The sequence below is a fragment of the Cyprinus carpio genome, chromosome B25 (genome assembly GCF_018340385.1).
Source record: "Cyprinus carpio isolate SPL01 chromosome B25, ASM1834038v1, whole genome shotgun sequence".
Taxonomy (NCBI): Eukaryota; Metazoa; Chordata; class Actinopteri; order Cypriniformes; family Cyprinidae; genus Cyprinus; species Cyprinus carpio.
In genome coordinates this window covers 5,676,198-5,698,364 of record NC_056621.1, presented here as the reverse complement: position 1 = coordinate 5,698,364, position 22,167 = coordinate 5,676,198, and the positions used below count along the sequence as shown (strand labels likewise).

The window sequence follows — 22,167 nt, the reverse complement described above, 5'->3', positions numbered from 1 at the left end:
GCACGCAGCAGAAAGTATCACATTGAAGAAAAGGCTTCGTGTGAACCTGAAAATGCCTTCAGGTGTAAGTGTGAAGCAGACAGTAAGCCAAGCTGACATGTGACACCTTCAGAATGTACAAGAAACCACCTGAAACAGAAACATTTAAGGCCACTTAAACTTAAACTCTACAATAGACCCATTTAACTGGACCAACAGAAGTAGATGGCATTACATGATTTTTTTTTTTAAAAGTAAAAAAATAATAATAATAAATGACCAGAATATATATATATATATATATATATATATATATATATATATATATATATATATATATATATATATATATATATAGTATAATTGTTTATAAGATGTTATAAATAAATAAATAAATAAATATCTATACATATTTATAGAATTTTGTTTAGCGTCATTTCTCTTTTTAACCAACTTGCCCAGAAATTATATGAAATATTAAAAAAATATTAAAAACCCTAAATAAATAAATCTACTCTATAATAAAATTAATCAATATATTGATGTTGGGAATTTACAACTACTGCTACTACTTAAAAAAAAAAAAAAATAGAAAAACATAAGAAAAAATTATCAATTCAAATTAAAAATTGAAGAAATAATAAATTGATTAAAAATAATAAAATGCATATAATAAAAGTAAATAATACATTTGATGTTTGGAACTGTACTGCTACCACAAATAAATATAAAAGTTGGGGAAGATAAAAAAGAATTTTAAAAGAATTACAAATGTAATGAAATACAAAAATTAATTATAAAATAAGAAAACAATAAATAATACAAATAAAAAAAATATATAAAAAAATCAAATGAATTAAAATAGAAATTAAACATTTAAAGACCCTTTTTCTAGTACACCTTCAAAGCAGATCTAACAGTATAAGAAAGAGATGACACTGTCCACTCCACCACACACACGACCACGTTCTCTAGCATCAGCTGACCTGTTCTGTTCAAGCACTGAGGGGCTCAGGTGGCAGGTGAGATCTGGAGGCGTTTGACAAATAAAGGCAGTCAGATAACGACAAGCCAGCATCTCCCAGAAGAGGACTGGACGGGGAGGAACCGGGCGGCTGTCCATTTGCATCGAATCACAGCTGAAGAGTTTGACCTGATTACTAACCTGCGTGTTCAGCCAGAGCTCGGAGACGCCGCAGAAGCTCTGATCAAAACCATGAGACTGCAGAGAACAGCGACACAGAGCTGCAATTTTGATTGGATATCTTTTATTGAGAAGATCACAAACGGATGAGATAACGTGAAATCACAGCGCTTGCGGATACGTCTGTTGTCTAAGCATGGAGATTCCATCAAACTCCAAGCAAATAAAAACTAATTACAGCTAAACACACACAATGGCTGGATTCCAATTTGCATACATCTACCAAATATGAAAAGTATGTACTTGCTGGTCAAATTCATATCCAGCGTAAATATAAATTGTAAATAAAACCAACAATTAAATAATAAAACAATAATACAATTTAATAAAAAAATAAAAAATAATTAAATATAAGATAGAAAAATAAAATAAAAATAATAATAAAAATAAAACAAAGTAAACAATAAAATAAAAACTAAAACGATTTTTAGCTTCACAATGTTGCATTATTTTTTTAGAGAAATATTGCTGTTTATTACTGTATGCAGGTATAAATAACAATAATTAAACACACTTAAATAATACAATTAAACATTAATAAAAATAAATCAAAATAAAATACAAAAACAATATAATAAAAAATACAAAATGACTTTTACATTATGTTTTCCTGTTTTATTTCTTCCATGTAACAAAAACATTTTTCAGAGAAACTACTACTAAATATTTAGATGAATATCATTAAGAGAATGAAAAATATCAAGATTAAATTTAAGCCCTAGTAATTCTTGTCCAGATTGCATGGACATGCTTTCAGTATGCAATCTGCTCATGATTTGAGCACTAATCCTAATCTTGCATTCTATAAAGTATGAATAGTCCACAAACTGGGATTGAGCCACACACAGACACACACTGACCTAAAAATGAAAATCATGTGGCGTTGATCTCAAGCATCTCATTTTTTGGTATGTATTTTTGTTGTTGTTGATGAAAGGTCATGTGGCGTCTGCTTTACATAACATCCTTTCACGGCATGATATTACCAGAGAGATAAAGAGCCGGCATTCATTTTTAATGTCAGAAATGTAATGCATTATGAAGAGTCCAAACACACACACATACATGGAAACACAGAAACGCACACCTCATTAAGCCGTGCAGGAAACTACTCTGATATCCCTGAGCCTGTGTGAGATCCGCCGTGCCACAAGACTAATGCCACTAATCGTCTGTCCGGAAAGCTCACAGATACCCTCAGGTAATGGGGCAGCACCTCTAGAGATGGCAGTCCTGCTGGGGAAATCATGTGTGGAGGTCACAGTTACATTGACTACAATTAGAGCGATGCGACAAAGCCAGACGGACTGCGTTATAATCAACGACAAACTGCAGGCTTGTGACTCACTTCATCACACCTCGATTGATGAATGTTTGGGAATCCTGTTGGAAACAATTATTATTAATCAACTGAACATTTGCTAAGTCCCACCCCCTTGGTTACTGCTGCTAATTACAGTGCAAACCATAGGAATGAACTTCATCTATTATGACATATCAGTTTGATCCACAACATGAACTTTTTAAATATTTATTTATAGTTTAAAGGTTTCGAAAAGAAAAAAAAGAAATTTATAAATACAATTACAACAAATATAATAAAATCGGAAATATAAAAAATAATAAATATATAAATAATAAAAATAATAAATTTATAAATACTAATAAAATGTATGAATAAATGAAAAGGAAACAAAAATTAATAATGAAAATATGAAATTAATATAACAAAAGAGGAAATATAAGAATAAAGAGAATAGGAAATATAAGATTAATATAATAGTGGAAATATAAAAATAATATCTATAAATAAGTTAAATAATGAAATAATGAAAATATAATTACTATATCAAGTGGAAGTATAAAAATATTAAAGATAATATATAAATAAATAAAATATAGGGAATCATGGACAGACAGACAGATATATATATACAGGTCCTTCTCAAAAAATTAGCATATTGTGATAAAAGTTCATTATTTTCCATAATGTAATGATAAAAATTAAACTTTCATATATTTTAGATTCATTGCACACCAAAAATATATAGGTCTTTTATTGTTTTAAATACTGAGATTTTGGCAATACAGCTCATGAAAACTCAAAATTCCTATCTCAAAAAAATAGCATATTTCATCCGACCAATAAAAGAAAAGTGTGTTTAATACAAAAAAAGTCAACCTTCAAATAATTATGTTCAGTTATGCACTCAATACTTGGTCGGGAATCCTTTTGCAGAAATGACTGCTTCAATGCGGCGTGGCATGGATGCAATCAGCCTGTGGCACTGCTGAGGTGTTATGGAGGCCCAGTGGATAGCGGCATTAAGCTCATCCAGAGTGTTGGGTCTTGCGTCTCTCAACTTTCTCTTCACAATATCCAACAGATTCTCTATGGGGGTTCAGGTCAGGAGAGTTGGCAGGCCAATTGAGCACAGTAATACCATGGTCAGTAAACCATTTACCAGGTGGTTTTGGCACTGTGAGCAGGTGCCAGGTCGTGCTGAAAAAACAAAATCTTCAGCTTTTTCAGCAGATGGAAGCATGAAGTGCTCCACAATCTCTGATAGCTAGCTGCATTGACCCTGCCCTTGATAAAAACACAGTGGACCAACACCAGCAGCTGACATGGCACCCCAGACCATCACTGACTGTGGGTACTTGACACTGGACTTCAGGCATTTTGGCATTTCCTTCTCCCCAGTCTTCCTCCAGACTCTGGCACCTTGATTTCCGAATGACATGCAAAATTTGCTTTCATCCGAAAAAAAGTACTTGGACCACTGAGCAAAGTCCAGTGCTGCTTCTCTGTAGCCCAGGTCAGGCGCTTCTGCCGCTGTTTCTGGTTCGAAAAGCACACGCCTGTGCACGGTGGCTCTGGATGTTTCTACTCCAGACTCAGTCCACTGCTTCCGCAGGTCCCCCAAGGTCTGGAATCGGTCCTTCTCCACAATCTTCCTCAGGGTCCGGTCACCTCTTCTCGTTGTGCAGCGTTTTTTTGCCACACTTTTTCCTTCCCACAGACATCCCACTGAGGTGCCTTGATACAGCACTCTGGGAACAGCCTATTCGTTCAGAAATTTCTTTCTGTGTCTTACCCTCTCGCTTGAGGGTGTCAATGATGGCCTTCTGGACAGCAGTCAGGTCGGCAGTCTTACCCATGATTGCGGTTTTGAGTAATGAACCAGGCTGGGAGTTTTTAAAAGCCTCAGGAATCTTTTGCAGGTGTTTAGAGTTAATTAGTTGATTCAGCTGATTAGGTTAATAGCTCGTTTAGAGAAACTTTTCATGATATGCTTGATAATGATAATGCATGATAATTTTTTGAGATAGGAATTTTGGGTTTTCATGAGCTGTATGCCAAAATCATCAGTATTAAAACAATAAAAGACCTGAAATATTTCAGTTGGTGTGCAATGAATCTAAAATATATGAAAGTTTAATTTTATCATTACATTATGGAAAATAATGAACTTTTATCACAATATGCTAATTTTTTGAGAAGGACCTGTATATAGATATTAATAATGAAAATTGAATTGTGAAAATATATAATATAAAAGTGGAAACATAAAAACAAAAAAATATATATATAAAAAAAAAAAAAAAAAAAAAAAAAAAAAAAACAAAACAAAAAAAATTTAAAACAGTCCAAAAAAACCATATTTTCAGATCATTTTAATAAAAAAAATTAAAACAGTCCAAAAACAAATATCCTCTATATATTTACAAGTATTAAAAGTATTTTAGAAGTAGAAAGTAGAGAAGTCTTTTCAGTATTTTGTTGTTGTTTTTCAGTAAAAACCTAATTTAAAACATAAAAATGACAACAGCCTTTGTTTAGATTTGAATCTAAAACAACACTCATACAATGCAATTTCACTTCTCAACAATCATCTACATATTTTTGGTCTGAAAACAAGACAAAAAAATCCTCATTATTAAATTGCACAACATCTGGAAAGCATTGGCTTCTATTTTAAGCACCATATATGCATAACAAACATCTGATAAACATATTAACAAGTCACAAATATTCAAAAACATCTGTTAAAATGTCGCTCTAACATTCGACAGGGAACCTTTATTTCCGTTATAATAAACAAAGCTGTCTAAACCGGAGCTTCGTTAAATAAAACGAAAGCGCTCACGTCACAGACTCTGTGTTACATGCAACGCTGCAGAAAAAATGCAGCACTTTAATCCTGTTGACGGTATTATAAAAACATATAGAAATGTCAGGGCCTGTCGACATGGTTCAGTGCCCAGGCGTCTGGAAAAGTGATTCTTGTCCTGACTGAAATGATTTCTGCACAAGCTAAATACATTGTACTCGTGCTTTTCTTCAGAGGGATTTGGAAGTTTTAACTTGGTGGCAGGTGGCAGCAGCCGTCGCTGGCAGCCTGTCGAAATGTTGCCATGACTGATGGCATGTAATCCCAGTACAGCGAACACGTTCCTCTGCGTCTGGAGACAAACAGGTAAAGATCTGCTCGTCTCAGAGCCGCTTCGGGATTTGCAGTGACATCAGAATGAATTAAAGGCAAAGTGTGCCTTTTTGGAATGGTAAAATACTAAAATACCATTTAAGTGAAGTGACATACAGCCAAGTATGGTGACCCATACTCAGAATTTGTGCTCTGCATTTAACTCATCTAAAGTGCACACACACAGCAGTGAACACACACACACTGTGAACACACACCCAGAGCAGTGGGCAGCCATTTATGCTGCGGCGCCCGGGGAGCAGTTGGGGGTTCGGTGCCTTGCTCAAGGGCACCTCAGTCATGGTATTGCCAACCCGAGACTCGAACCCACAACCTTAGGGTTAGGAGTTAAACTCTCTAACCAAACTCTCTAAATGTATAGAAACAACTACAAGTAAGCAGTTCCTGAGGTGTGTAAACACTGGGACACCTTCAGTTGTTCAGCTGTTATGATTTTTTTTCTTAAGAATTTTTGAAATCGGGCTCATTCTCAGCATGGCTACATTTATATGTTTAAAAATACAGTAAAACAGTAATACTGTAAATCATAAAACTTAAAAGAAAAGTTTTTTATTTATATGTAACATTTTAAAAAGTCATTTATTTCTAATATGCTGATTTGGTGGCCAATTAATATTCATTCTCATTCTCTGTAAAAAACATACACCACTTCACAACTGTTTTCAACATTGTTAATGAACAGAAATGTTCTTGAGCAGCAAATCAGCCTATTTGATTTCTGAAAGATCATGTGACACTGAAGACTGGCGAAATGATGCTAAAAATTCAGCTTTGCATCAGAGGAATAAATAAAAATTTTAATATATTACAATAGAAAGCAGTTATTTAAAATTGTGATAACATTTCATAATATTGCTGTTTTTAAGGTATTTTGATCAATTACATTTGCCAAGTAAAAGAAACTTTCAAAAACATAAAAAAGACTGTGTACATCAAACATTGGTTAAAAAGCATGCCTTCTGGAAAGCATAAATCTATTTCTAAAAGTCATATTTGTATATAAAACATTAGATCGGCAACTTAAAAAGTATGGATTGCACTTTTAATCTTACAAATGTCAAATTGAAAACTCCTAAATGTTGTTAAATGTATTGCTGATGGAATAATAAAATAAAAAAAATAAAAATAAAAAAAATCATCAAACTAAAAGTGCACACATTAAATACACATTTCAACATGGTACGTGTGCTGTAAAAGGTGCTGTTGAATAACAAACAAGAACTACCTGAAAATCCAGTTGAGTATAAATATTTGTGAAACCCATTATGCACTTAAAGTACGTTTTTAATGCATTGCAATGCACCAGTAGTGGCACCAAACGGAATTGCAATTAATTTGTTTGGACAGTATGACTGTGCTTGACTAGTTTGAACTCTTTCCCTGCCAGCATTTTTGAAAAAAGTTGCCAGCCACCGCCAGCGATTTTGATGATTTTCACTAAAATTTGATGGCCTTCAGTATATTTTGCTCAATAAAAAAAAAAAAAAGAAAAAAACCAAAATGCTGTCTATTGCTGATGATCACATTATTTTTAATGTGCATCTGTTTACAAAAGAGATCGGTCATTTCTCCGTCCTGTGTGTTTTTGTTCGGAAGGTTTTGTACTTGTTCAGAAGATGTGTAATAGTGCCCCCGAGTGTATAACGGTGAAAACACGAAAAGCCGTAAAAACTCATCATTTGATGCTGCTGCTAGCAAAATCACATACTTCACCCTTAAACTGTGCTCTTTATATCACAGCCTTTCACCTGTTTTAAATGACTTTATATTTAAATGCATTCTTCCCTCGTGAGATCTTCATTTTAGCACAAAGGCCATTATACCATCCGTTTTGTAATTTCTGCAGCTGCGTCTAACAGCCAGCCATAATTAACTTCAGCGTCCAACTACTTAATTCTTCAAATTAATCAGCATTTGATCATAATGCCCCTACAGAACACATTCAATCCACAGATGCCTAATAATGACTCAGCTTTCTACAGAAATAACATTTATAATGCAAACGCAAGAGCTTCCTCTCCACTTCCCCATGGTTCGGGTGGCTTAAGGTTAGCCTAAAACCTGCCCAAAAATCCACCAAAAGGAGTCAAACCACAGAAAACAGGATCAATTATATTTCTCTTTTGAAGGAAAAGAGATGAATGTTCCGATCCACACAGACATATTCTCACATTCAACAATGCAATTGTGAAAGTTGCGAAACCACAAAGTTTTACATATACAGACTTGAAAAGGATGGAGAAGCATGAAAACATGAAAGGAGATTGGAAATCACTCTGAAATGCAAAGGAACAAATCAGGAACACTGCATATAAAATCTGAGACGAGCCATCAAACAAAAGCCAATTGCATTTCTGATTGGGACACTGTAATACTCAATATGATGACTGTAGGAATGGAAGCCCCACCTTCCAGTTAAAAGAGCCAATCATGTGTTTGTTTACTTTAGAACACACATGCAAATTGAAAATTCTGTCATTAATTACTCACCCTCATGTCGTTGCATGACCTTCGTTCATCTTCGGAATACAAATTAAAATATTTTTGATGAATTCTGAGAGCTCTCTGACCCTTCCATAGACAGCAAGGATCCTAACATGATCAACACACAGAAATGTAGTAAGGAGATTGGTAAAATAATCCATATGACATCAAGGGTTCAACCGTAACTTTACGAAGCTATGAGAATACATTTTGCATGCAAAGAAAACAAAAATAACGAATTTATTCACCCTGGTGCCATTTTGGAGAGCGTTCACTGAACTCAAACAGCATATGCTGTTCTGTGTCAGCTGTGCCACTTGTTAATATGACGCATCGTAAAAGTTTTAGCTTCGTAAATTTACGGTTGAACCCCTGATGTCACATGGATTATTTTACTGATCTCCTTGCTACGTTTCTGGACCTTGATTGTGGTAATTATATTGTCTATGGAGGGTCAGAGAGCTTTGCAATGCATCAAAAATATCTTAATTTTTGTTCCGAAGATGAAATAAGGTCTTACGAGTAATTAATGACAGAAATTTCATTTTTGGGTGAACTTATCCGTTTAATATTTTTTTTAAAAAATGCAACCTTTACATTTATGCTTGCAACACATATTTAGATATACTGACCTTATGTTAAACATAATCGTTGACATCTATTGTTAAAATCTCACGCATAAAAAAACCAACAGCAGTCTAAATGAAAAAAAAAATCTGATTTAAGAAAAAATTATTAAGAAAAGGAAAATTAAGACAAAAAAAGAGAGAAAAATCTCATAATAATAAAACATAAAATCTGGTTATTAATTCTAACTTTAGAATTTAAAAAAGAAAATTAGTACTAAGAATATGAATGCTTAATTAATGAATTATTCTTTCTTTACTTATCAACTAATTATTCTTATTCATTTATTTCAAGAACAATTTCAAATGCATACAAAGACTTAAAAATATTTTTTCCCATTTGAAATGTTTTTTTTAAATGTAATTTTACAAACAAGATGGTCACTGATTGAACTGACTTGCCTTACATAATGCATTCATTTTTAAATCGTTTTTGTCAATAAGCAGCTTTCTAAAAACAAAATTGTAATACTCTCATTTCGAATTAGCATATTGTACTATAATTAAAACATTTTCATAAAATTTAGCTCATTTTTTTAAAAAAATCAGTGTAAAGAAATGCCAGTAGAATCTATTAACGACAAACAAGCCCAGAAAATTACTGCCTTTTTGCATTACCTGCACAAATTTGTGTAGGAAACCCTGTGCAATCGGATTAAAACTAGAAAATGGACTTAAACGTGAGCTGAGGTACACAAAACTGAGAGTACACTTTGACTTGCTAACACCACTATCAAATTATCCAAAATATTTAATAAACATAAGGAGAGCAGAAATCTTTGAAACAGACAGCTGTCCCAATTCTCCCAGGTTCAGATTCCTGTGTGCCTACATACAAGCGACGGATGTTTTCCTGAGGAGCATTGTCTGTGCAGTGTGAAACAGATCTAACATGTACTGAGGATGACAGGAGAGACAGAGATGCCAGACCAGGTTGAGGTGTTTTCACTGAGATGTTTGCCTCTCATCCCAACGTTCCTCACGGCAGAATTTCATTCCAAATGCAACAAGAGCGAAAACAAGTCAGGATTCAGGCAGACTTCAACCCCAACCCCCAATAAAAAAACAAAAATTTTTTAAAACAAAAAACGCGTGTTCGCAGCATTAATATGTGGAGAAATAATCTGATTTATTGGCCCACAGCTACAAATTTTCACCAGCCAGGAACACAATACAAATCGCTATTTCAGGAAGGAGTAGGACACACACACTAACAAAAACCACTCTAATTGATATTCCGAACTGACTTTGTTAATTAAAGCGCTGATTATCGTGCCAAATGGGTCATGACAACTGGAGGCGATGACTTGTCCTTTAAAAGCAATTGTTAAATTTGTAACAAATTGTATCCGTTCCCAAGAGTCCTTATCGGAGGTGACGTGACGAGTAAAGGAAATACTGTGCTCTCAAACAACTGCCGAAGATCCACCTCAAAGAATTCACTCTTAAACCACTTTAATGTACCAAAAGCCAACTTCATGTTCAAATATGCCTATGTTCCTGGTGTAAAGTATGCAAAAACAGTACATCAAATGACTACACTAGTGTGGTATCGGTAGAACAAACAGCGGCAGATGTCACATGACAATGTCATCATGCATGGTGAAGTACGTTTGGACTGTATTCATACTGCACATCTGCATACTTTTTATTATTAAAAGTAGAAAAGAATGCTTTTCATCAAATGCAGCACATAGTCAAAATATGCAAGTTGGGCCACAGGTCTCATTTCTAAACATCTTTTAAAACATTTTATTTCATATTTAGTGTCCAAAACATTTTATTTCTGATTTTTTGTCATTTAAACAAAGGATTTTTATTTATGCATCTCAGTTTGAACTATCAAGATGTCACTGACTTCAGCAATCCATTTTTGGAAAAAACAAACAAACAAACAAAAAAAAAATTGATTTCCATAATTCTGACTTTATACATTAAAGGTGCAATAGGTTGTCTTCAGAATTTTTTTTTTGTTATGCTGGTTGAAAGTCTCTTCACATCCTGAAATCAAATTTAAGTTAAGAGGTCTAAATGTATTATATATTCTGTGGAAGGATTAGGACCAAGAAATGTGTGTCCATTCCAAGCATTTTGATTGACTTTCCTAAACACCTGTTAACATGTGTATTTGCATAACTCTGCGCACCCTGTTCACGCAGACATGATACGTCATCAGCGTGTTCACGTAAATAAATAAAGGTGTCCTTGTTACAGTGTAATTGTACATTTAAGTACTGAGTAATATTAATTAACTACATGTATTTACTATATGGTAAGGATTAGGGTTTAGTTTAGGGTTACTTGCATCCAATTATGCATAATTTATTGTTATTATCATAGTAAGTACATGTGTTACAATGTGTAACAACCCTTAAAAAAATTCCACAATCTGATTTTTATTATAATTTTCTAATTAAGAAGAAAAGAAAATTAATAATAAAAATAATAATAATTTAATAAGTTGCTACAGGGCCTTAAAAAAGCAGCATGATATATTGTTTTATTCCTATCTATAGCACAAACAGACTTAGACTTGTTGTTAAATATTAAAGTTTATATTAAAAAAAAAACCCTAACACAGTGATTCTTGTCATGACTTATAAATATAGAAAGCTTTACAATATTCAAGAGCTTCACTTTTCTCATTGTTGAGTAAACTAAAGCAAAGAAGGGCATCTTCAGTATGAGGCCTCTAATGGAATCATCAGGCAGATGATGTACGAAGACTTGCCCCTCGCTCTCAAAGAGTATGTAGTTAGTGAAAGAGTTAGTATTGGGTGGTCCATCCACAGTTTGGCCTCAAGCCTTTCTTTTACTGGCCTCTGAAAGCGAGAGAGAGAGACACAGAAAGAGGCTAGCGCTAAGATAAAACGTTGCGTTCAGAGCTTGTTTTTGGGGCCAAGTGACACAGAGGACATTCAGAGAGCTTAGTTTGAGCACTTGACATAAATAAAAAACATGCCTGGCTTTTGATAAAACCACTGGACGCATGTGGATGCAGATTGTGTTGGTTTGATATGAAGCGGGGGTATCCATGCCCTTGTCCTGCGACCGTGACTCCACACGGTCATCACTGGAGGAAACAACTCCCTGCTCAGTGCTGGAAAGAGATGAGATGGTCGCTGTCGGCAGGGGTCTGGACCCTCCTCAACCGGCTCTACTAATCACAACAGTTAGATTGGTGCCTCCACACGTACCGTAACTGGTAACGAGATCGCTTCCTTTGATACGCCAGCACGCCTGAGGGAAATGTGCGGCAGACACAAACACGCTCTAATGCACTTCCGCACGTGCTCGGCTCAAGGACGGTCCATCTCATTGAGGCGAGGGCTGCAGAGACACAGGTGAGATTGGATCGAGACTGAATTATTGATCAGCTAACAGATTTAGCGATGAGGAATTCATGGATCCGTCTGCAACATACCCCCCTCGGGCTTGGGAACAAAAACCTCGGACAAAGAAAGAATTCACAGGATTTATAAAAGGAAAAAGAAATTGGGATTGTGAACGTGTGAGCTAATACTCGGGTAAACAAAATCGATCTGCGTTGTTGTGAATGAAAACAGCAGCCCGATGTTTGGCTCTAGCTTTCAGTCAGAGCTCTTGTCGGTCAAAATCGAATCCTCAGGTCTTAAAACCTATCAGCGAGAGAAAGGTCTTGCCACTGGGCTCGACAGGGGGGCTAGCCACACCATTAGCCTCTCCACCGCAATTACTTCTAGAGTTGCAGCGTTATTTTTAGTTAGTCACTTAAAGCGTGTGCTTATAGAAGCCATTTAACCCAACAGGAGTTTTGACCATTGTACTTAAAAGACAGGACATTGCGGTAAAAATCAAAAGTGCTTCACAAAGCATCTGTTTGTCTGGGGCTCGTGATTGAGTCCTCAGACTAAGCTCTGGTCACTCTCTCAGTCACTGACTGGATGTCACACAGCACCAACGTTTTGTTTAATGAGCTTACAGGGAGATTTCTAACGAGATCTGGTGTCACTGAGGAAAGTGGCCAGCGCAGACCCAATTTGGAGGTTGTATTTGTGCCACAAATCCAGCCGGTTCCTTGTTCGGATACTTTAAATTGGGATGGAGTTTGTTAAAAGTGCCCTTGGGAAAAAACAACTGCAAATGAGATCTCTATAATATCTCAAACATTTCTCTGAGATCCGTTAGAGAGCAAATCCAGACTTTTATAATGAGATGAGATCTTGAACAATGTCTCAAACTTAGCCAAGATGAAAACATCGGAGATCTCAATATGAACTCAAGTCCAATGCCAAATTATCTTGTTATTATTAACTTTTCCAGGAAGAAATTGTCAAGAGATCTCAATAGGAACCCAAATGCTTCATCAAATTCAATAACAAATAATATCAATATCTCCAAAAAGCTACTGTCATTGATATGTCTGAAGTCAAATCCAATACCAAATAATCTCAAAACTCCAAAAAGCTTCAGTCAGTGATACGTCTCAAATCCAATACCAAGAATACCAATACCAATTTTCCAAGAAACAAACATCAGAGATCTTAATATGAACTGAAAAACTTCAAATCCAATACCAAATAATATCAAACTTTTTTTCAAGAAATTGTCAGAGATCTCATCATCAACTCTAATACTTCATCAAATCCTATACCAAATAATCTCAAAATCTTCAAAAAGCAACCGTTAATGATACGTCTCAACTCAAATATCAAATTCTCAAACTTTTCCAAGAAGCAAATGTCAGAAATATCAATATGAACTCAAACACGTCTCATCAAACTCATCAGGTTTCATGCCCCATCATAGCACAGAAACTGCATTTGTTAAAAGGGTCATATGATGCTGCTTAAAATAACATTGTGTTCTGTGTTTGGTGTAATGTAATGTTTATGTGGTTTAAGGTAAAAAAAAAATTATTTTCCATATAATGTACAAAGTTTCTCCTCTATGACCCACCTTCTGAAACACAACGATTTTTACAAAGCTCATCGGTCTGAAAAGCGAAGTGTGCTCTGATTGATCAGCTATTCAGTGCGTTGTGATTGGCCGAATGCCTCAAACATGTGACGGAAATGTTACGTCCCTTAACATAATATGCCGTCTCCCAGGCCAGCAGCACGAGACTCAGTCCAGCTGCTCTGCTCGTGCACATCCCATCATCGGTTCTCTTTTAGCAGTTCAGTCAATGTACTGTTAGGAGTTTATGAATAACTCGGGATATTGGTTTATTTCACGTCAGAGGGAGTGTAAGGCACGTTTATAAACTGAATAACTTAAGTTATTTGTGGATTAGTGCGTACTGGAGACACAAACCGTTTCAAACGATTCAGATAGATTTGGTGAACTGGTTCGACTGCTAAAAACTCATGTTTGAATCATCATTGCCAAATTATTAAAAAAAAAAACGTACATTCAGGCTATGAGTCAGAAGCGCCAGACTGTCCTTGCAAAGTATGAACTGCCCAACTTTATAGAAACACCCGTAGTGCCACAGACGCACTCCAGGCTACTGGTTCAGGAAAAAGTCCTCATCCTCCATAAAATGTGCTGCACAAATCTGAATATTTGGGTTGAACTGTTCTGGAACAGTGCTGAAATACAACTTAACCACTAATTTCTAGTCATGTCCTCTTTTGGAAGGCCAAACAAAGATTCACTTCAACGAAACACACATCAACTCCACGACATGGCAGCTGTGGCAACAGAGAGAACAAACGTTATGCGTTCTTTCTTTGCGTGAACATTTGGGTGGCGTTATGCAAATCTTCCCACATAGTGATGTAAAGATGTGGGGGCGTGTTTGAACGAGCCGTTTTAGGGGGTTGTGGTTGACCCTTAACTTTTATAAAGTATATCTCTTTGGATTTAAAGTCTTTGCAACTTCACAGATCTTCTTTATGCACCAAGAGCCTGAAACACTCCAAAGAGAAAGAAAAAATTGAAATCGCATCATATGACCCCTTTAAAATTACAAATGACTTGCTTCTTGCATCAGACCAAGGCTGCATCTCATTGCTAGTTTTACTTGATCTTAGTGCTCCATTAAACACTATAGATCATGACATACTCATAGATTGATAACAAAACTATACATATATTCAAGGGCAAGCTTTAAGAGGGTTTACATTCTACCTGTCTGATCGCTACCACTTTGTTTATTTAAACGGGGAGTCACCTCAATTATCACCAGTAAAGTATGGAATGCCACAAGGATCTATCCTAGGTTTCAAAAATACATGTTGCCCCTTGGTAATATTATTAGAAAATACGGGATTAGTTTCCACTGTTATGATGATACTCAACTATATATCTCACCAAGACCAGATGAAACTTCAAAATTATCTAAGCTAACAGAGTGTGTTAAAAATTTAAAAGATTGGATGACCAATAATTTTCTCCTTTTAAATTCGGATAAGATAAATAAAAATAAAAATAGTACACAGAATCTCTTGGATTACAATTTGCAATTAGACAGATGTATTGTTACTTCCTCTACAGTCAAAAATCTGGGGTGTTATATTAGACAGCAACTTGTCTTTTGAAAATCATATTTCCCGTGTTACAAAAACAGCATTCTTCCATCTTAGAAACACTTCCAAGATACGAAACATGTTACCCGTTTCTGATGCAGAAAAGCTAGTTCATGCATTCATGACCTCTAGACTGGATTACTGTAATGCACAGCTAGCTGGTTGTCCTGCATACTCAATAAACAAGCTACAGGTAGTCCAAAATGCAGTGGCTAGAGTCCTTACCAGGTCAAGAAAATATGATCATATTACCCCAATTTTACAGTCTCTGCACAGGCTACTTATTAAGTTCCGTGTCAGTTACAAAATATTATTACTTGCCTATAAGGCCCTAGATGGTTTAGCTCCTGCGTACCCAACTAGTCTTCTACCAAGCTACAATCCATCACGCTCCCTAAGGTCACAAAACTCTGGACTTTTGGTAGTACCTTGGATAGCAAAGTCCACTAAAGAAGGTAGAGCTTTTTTGCATTTGGCTCCCAAACTCTGGAATAGCCTTCCTGATAATGCTTGGGGTTCATACACACTCTCTCTGGTTAAATCTAGATTAAAGACACACCTCTTTGGCCAAGCATTCAAATAATGCATCTCATAATATTGTACTGCCGTTATATCTGATCAAATGCACATTATTATTCCTTAGCTTGGGTTGAACAAATCATTTTTGCTTGCTTGGAACTAGTCTCAGCGTCAGACGTCACGCCCATGGACCGTAGGCTAAACGTCTGATGCATATGGGACACAAAAGTGGAAGCACAGAATTCTACAGGATTTTTGCAAGACATGTGTGTCGCATTCTTTAATGTTCTGCCTGGAAACAAAGATACAGTGGCGCCAAACCCCCTCACAAAAAAAGAAAGAGTCGTGTTTGCAACTGTGACGACGAGCGCTTATTGGGATCAACTAAATTGTGGATTTTCAAAAGTATGTGAAATATTTCAAGTTTGCAGCATGGAATCTTTAATGTCCGAGAGTTTTACACACCGGTCTGTTATTGTGGCGACATTTCCACGCCTCGAAACGTGAGGATGAATGAAACGAACTGTAAAACGGTCTGGCTAAGCGAGACTAGCTTGGAACAGCAGCTATGCTAATTATGTCCCTATTTGTTTCTCGGTTTTTGCCACGGGATTAACATCCCATGGTAACTAGGATTTACACAAGCTTCAGTCTAGATCCAGAACACCTGAGAAGAGATGATGCCAACCCCACAGAGAACCTCAGATGATGCCAACCCTGAAACCACATACAGAACTACCAAATTTTGCTATAAGTTCAATTGCAACATAAGAATTGCTGTTAATACTGTTCATCATCTGTTTGATTATTTTCATACATTTCTGCTATTTGTACATTAACTGATAGTCACCACTACTAAGGTACTACTAAATATATTGTAGAAACTTTCTAAAGTTGCATTGCAACGATTTGTATTGTGAAAAGTGCTATACAAAAATAAACTTGAATTTAATTGAATACCAAATAATCTCAAACTTCTCCAAGTAGTAAATTTTAGAGATCTCAACATGAACTCAAGCCTCAAATCCAGTACCAATCTTAAACCTTTACAAGCAAATATCAGATATGAACTCAGATACAATACCGAATGATCTGAGCTGCGATTTGTATTCATTTTCTAACTCTTACCGGATATCAATAATGGTCTCATTGCAACCTTTTTTTAAAAAAGAAACAGAGCTGAGATTCAATAAGACCGAACCAAGAACTCCAATAGTACTAACATGGGTACACCAAATACTCATAACACACATATTTAAATCCACAGAAGCATCTAACACAGATTTCAGATTTTTTTTTTTTTATCTTGTCAGACAACCTGAATTCCATGAATAGCAGTAAAGAATATCTCAACTCGGAGAAAAACCCATAATCACCTCAGATTCAAATTTCTCACACTAAAACCCTGAGCATGTCTGAGAGGAGACACAATATATTGTGGATTATGGTGAAGTATCATCCACCCCCAGACCAATAAAAGCATCTCTGCAGGAAAACCGAGGAACTTCAGGTGAAACTTCTGACTTGTGCTCACCAGCAGCGTGCAATAAGTTTTGAGACTTTACTTTTCATAGGAAGGTCACAGAATCGTTAACAAAAAGCTGACATGAGCCGTCAATGTTTTGCATACTTCCATAACAGTCACATTAAGGATTGAATTGTGATTTTTTTTTTTTTTTTGAGGTTATGCAAATTAAGGTTGTGAAAGTACATGATGAAAAGTAGGCTGTTTTTATTACTACTGCATATAAACAGCATTCGTCACTAAACGAGGTGGAAGGATCAACTTCACAACAGTTGGAAAAGGAGCTGATCCACCCAAAAACTGCCTGTAAAAAGGAGAAACAAAGGAGGGAATTTAGCTGTTCCCTAAATATCCCAAAAGATGATCAATATGGTCAGCATCAAAGTCTACAATTAAACTAGTTTTGATATCCTGGTAGGCCCAAACATGACAAATCTGATTTAGCCGATTAGTAGACAAACAAGCTAATCTTGTGCAGACGAGCCTGTCCTGAGAGAGCATCTGGAAAAAGCAAAATGCTTATTTCCCATTTAGGCATGCGTTAGCTTTGCGCCAACAGCATGTGATAGCTGCTTTCAGGAGCCAAGAGCTCAGTCGTAATGCTTCCTGAACCCACCACAGCCCTTCTAAAGCTAATCACAATAATTAAAGGTCTGAACAGCGACAGATTAAAATGATGCTAACCTCAAACACATGCTAACACCTTAACTATGACGTAGGAACTGTCTGTGCATGGGTTTGAGAAGTGGGTTATTGTGTGTATAACTGTGTTGTTGCATCAAATGCAGGGTAGCGTGTTTTTAGCATCTGTGAGCGGTTGTTAGCGTGTGTTTAGACATGTTTATGTGGTCTGCGGCACAGACTGTGATGTCATTTGCTTAAAGGCAACCATTTGTTTGAGTTTAAAGTCAGGAAACTAGTCCACAGAGACTGAATCGTTGCTGAACACCACCTCTGTATTCTGGGATGCCGCCTAAAGGCAAAGGATTCTATAGTGTTAGCAAAGATCTGAGATGTGAAATACACAAAAGAATAAATCTCACACATCAAAGTGAAACAGAGCAACACTTGTGTATTCAGAATATAAAAAAAAAAAAAAAAACAGTACTGTGGTATTACCATAGTTTTTTGGTATAAAAGCTAAAAGCATAGTATATTTTGATATTAGCATGTATCATTCAATACACTCTTTCCATTTTAAAAAATGTACCCTACAAAAATTTGTCTTACTATGTATTTTGGGGACACATACCATGGTAAATCCATGCATGTGCCATGTCAAAAACCTACTGTGGTCATACAATGATTGTATGATGGTAGTACTATGGTACATTGAAATATACCATGGTATTTACCAAAAAGTACCATGGTATTACCACATTTTTTTAGCACAGATACAAAACTACTACCATATAATTTTGGTACATAGCACCTTTATGCATATTTCATTCAATATACATTTATACTTCCAAGAAACTACCATAGCCTTGCTATGTTTTTGGGATGTTTACCATGGTAAAACCATGTTTGTGGGCATATACAAAGTTAACGCTGTGCCATCCCTCACAAAAAAGTACTGTGGAGGTATCAGGTGGCAGTATGGTTCTTTGAAATATACCACAGTATTGAAATTCATGTAAAATGGCATTTGCCAAAAGGTAACATTGTACTACTATCATGTTAATTTGGACATGTACCATGGTAAAACCATGTTGTTAGACATATACCAAGGTAATGTTGTAACATTCCTCAGGAAAATATTGTATCAGATGGTAATATTATTGTACTTTGAAATATACCATGGTAGTAAAAATGCATGTGCAATGGTATTTGCTATTTGCCAAAATGTACAATGGTACTACTGTGCTTTTTTTGGACATTTGCCATGGAAAAACCATATTTTTGCCATCCCTCACAAAAAAACACTGTGGAGGTATCAGGTGGCAATATTATGGTACTTTGAAATATACCATAGTACTGTAATTCATATACAATGGTATTTGCCAAACAGTACTGTGGTAATACTCTGGGCTTTTTTTTTAGCAATGTTACTTGCTCAAAATACTATGTTAGTACTATAGTAAATGTCCAAAAAAAAAAAAAAAAAAACCTGTAAATTTGAAAGTATAAATCTGAAACTATTAACACTTATCTGTAGCACTTTTGGTAAACAGGTGTAAACAGCGGGACAGGCATGAGAAATGTGTGTTTATATAAAGAGCCATGGGTCAACATGGCTGAGTCTCGACCCAGATGAGTCAGATGGAGTGAGGTGCGTGTCCGATCGGATCAGTCTACACACACCGGATGGCTGGAGACACACCGAAGACACACAACTGTAACGACACCACCAGCGTAGCCACGGATCCAAGGACGGATCCTGAGCCCGAGGCACCGCGACAGCCGGATGAGGGAGGGGGAGAAAAATACAAACAGAGAGCATAACAAAAGACTGAAAAACAGAAGGGAAGTGAAACCGTGGGGATGTGAGGAACAAGAAAATTAGGCAAGGAATATGAAAAAAAGCACAAAACGGCCAGAAGGAAGTACTTTTGACTCATTTACATGCTTCTCTTTTTTACTTAAAGCTGAAGTGTGTAATTTTTTTTAGATGTTAAAATGCTTTCTTCTGTCCCATTTTAATATGCCGAGATGACTATAAGCAAGACAAAAGTCTATCGGCTTGAGCATCTCAACCAGAATGGCTCAACCAATGGTGATAGTTGAAGGCGGGGCTATCTGTTTGGCTGACCAATGGCAGACAAGGATGTACTCAGGTGTGAGTTTTTGGTGATTTTTTTGGTGATGCTACATTTACACTCTTCACCCGGGTTAAAGGTCTGAAATATTGCATAAATTACATTTGACTGAAATGCAAAATTAAATGTAAAATTGAAATATTTTGCATTCTACTCATTATAAACCGTGGTAGATGTTAAGTTTTGTGAAGGATCGCCACTGGTAAGAAGCCTTTTAGCTTTGTTTATGATCAATCTGCATAACAGTGACTATAAAATATGTATTTTAAATATGTATTTTAGGAAATTACATATTTTGAGTTTGGATATTAACCCACCCCCCCCCCCCCCCAACCCAATTTTTTAAGTGCATACACTACACTGTTTTTCTTTAAAAATAAAATATGAAAAAGCAAAAAAAGGAAGAAAAAGAGTCATTTAGATGTGCCGTTGCAAAGGTCAGGAAGCAAAATGACAAACACGAAAATCAAAGGCCTCGTCATCTTGGAGCGGCCACCTCTCTTTCTGCCTGGTTTCATGCACATAACTGGAATTCCTGGCTGGGAATCAGCTCAGGAATGTTTCCGCAGAGAGTCCCAGAGCAGCACAAGTCTTCTCCTCCACCTCCGCAAGCCCGCGGCCTGCTGCTAAAGCCATCAGGGTCACCTCCAAACACACGTTTAGGTCCCCGCACATGCTACAGGCACCAGAACCACTGCTAGTCTGGAAGTATAGACTCATCTCCACACATTACAAATGACTGTCATCAGTAGTATCGCATACAAAAGTCATGACCTCGCGAGCTCATAGAAAAGGGAGATTAGAGGTCTTATTACAGAACAATGCTTTCAATTACAGATGGATGGCAGGTCTATTCAGTAGTTTTAAATGCAGAAAAAGAAGCTATTAACCTTATTATGTTTTGTAACTGATGGCAAAGCCACATAAATATTCCTTTTGAAAAGTTATTTTATACAGTGTATGCACATATGTATATATATAATAATATATTATACATTATATTATATAATATTATATTATATTATAAAAAAATTTAAATTATAATATATAAATTTTACAATTTACTTATATTATATATACACAGTTCATGATCATATGAAAACCATATATTAAAAAAGGGCATTTAAGGAAATTCATGCTGGCCTAAGCTGATCTTTTCAACAGGGAAGGAAAAACAACAGCATTCCCATGATACCACAGCACACTTTTAAGACTTAAGATACTGTGAAAATACTGTGTGAACCAGTTCTGCTTTTCTTTGAGTGTCTTTCACACTTGAGTCCAAGCAAAGCCACCGTAAAGCCTCAGATAAATGTCTAAAATAAAATATTGCAACCACCTCTTCCTTTGGCAACCAACTCAACTCCTCGCAGACTTCTTGCCAGTTTGCCCCTCTTTCTTTCAGTCTTTTTCACTCAGGTTGCCGTGACCTTGGTTTCCAGCTGTTTGGCAAGTATCTGATTCTTCACTCATGCGTTTTTGGGTCCGCCGGGACTCGTCTATTCCTTAATTAACAGCCTGGAGAATTTCCCCCTCCTCAACATGCTAAGAAACCCCACAAACATCAGCCACACCACCGCCACACGGAACCCCACATTATGAGAAGTGTAGTGTCAGTAATTAAAAGCAGTCTCTGTGTGAAGATTGAACAAGACATTACTCAGATCTGTAGAAATGAATTACACCCTTCAGTGCCCAAGTGAACTTCTCGCTGGAATGGGGGGGGCGGGACAAAGGTGAAGGGAACGGCGATGCCACGTGCATCACCCGGATCTATCATTTTGCACTTATCCGTTTGACTGAGGCGGGTTCAAGCGGAAAATCTCTCTGTGTGCAAAGATAAATAAAGCACGCTTCAGTTCACCTGAGCTTATGAAATAATACCCCAACCCACCGTTAGTTAAACTGCGCTGGAAACATTTTGGCAGCCTTAATATAACATTGAACTGTCCGACAAGGCTGATTTTTCTTCTGATAACAGGCAGGCCCAGACACAATCTGGGGACACATTTTGGTGCAGTTTTCATTTTTGAAGGCAAATTATGGATTAG

General features: G+C 36.2%; 2 protein-coding genes across 6 annotated transcripts in view; both read right to left on the bottom strand.

Moving 5' to 3' along the window:
* LOC122142381 (protein bfr2-like) overlaps window positions 1-22,167 on the bottom strand; it is a 32,020-nt gene that overhangs the window by 2,764 nt on the left and 7,089 nt on the right. The window contains exons 3-7 of the mRNA XM_042752809.1: window positions 20,639-20,792; window positions 11,999-12,131; window positions 11,764-11,901; window positions 2,296-2,416; window positions 1,145-1,201 (exon numbers count right to left, since the gene is read on the bottom strand). Of these exons, the coding sequence (XP_042608743.1) occupies window positions 1,145-1,201; window positions 2,296-2,416; window positions 11,764-11,901; window positions 11,999-12,131; window positions 20,639-20,792 (603 nt within the window). The remainder of the gene's footprint in view (window positions 1-1,144; window positions 1,202-2,295; window positions 2,417-11,763; window positions 11,902-11,998; window positions 12,132-20,638; window positions 20,793-22,167) is intronic.
* The window catches only part of LOC109057318 (plexin-B2-like), a 344,361-nt gene that overhangs the window by 316,340 nt on the left and 5,854 nt on the right, over window positions 1-22,167 (bottom strand). The gene's annotated exons all lie outside the window — the stretch shown is intronic.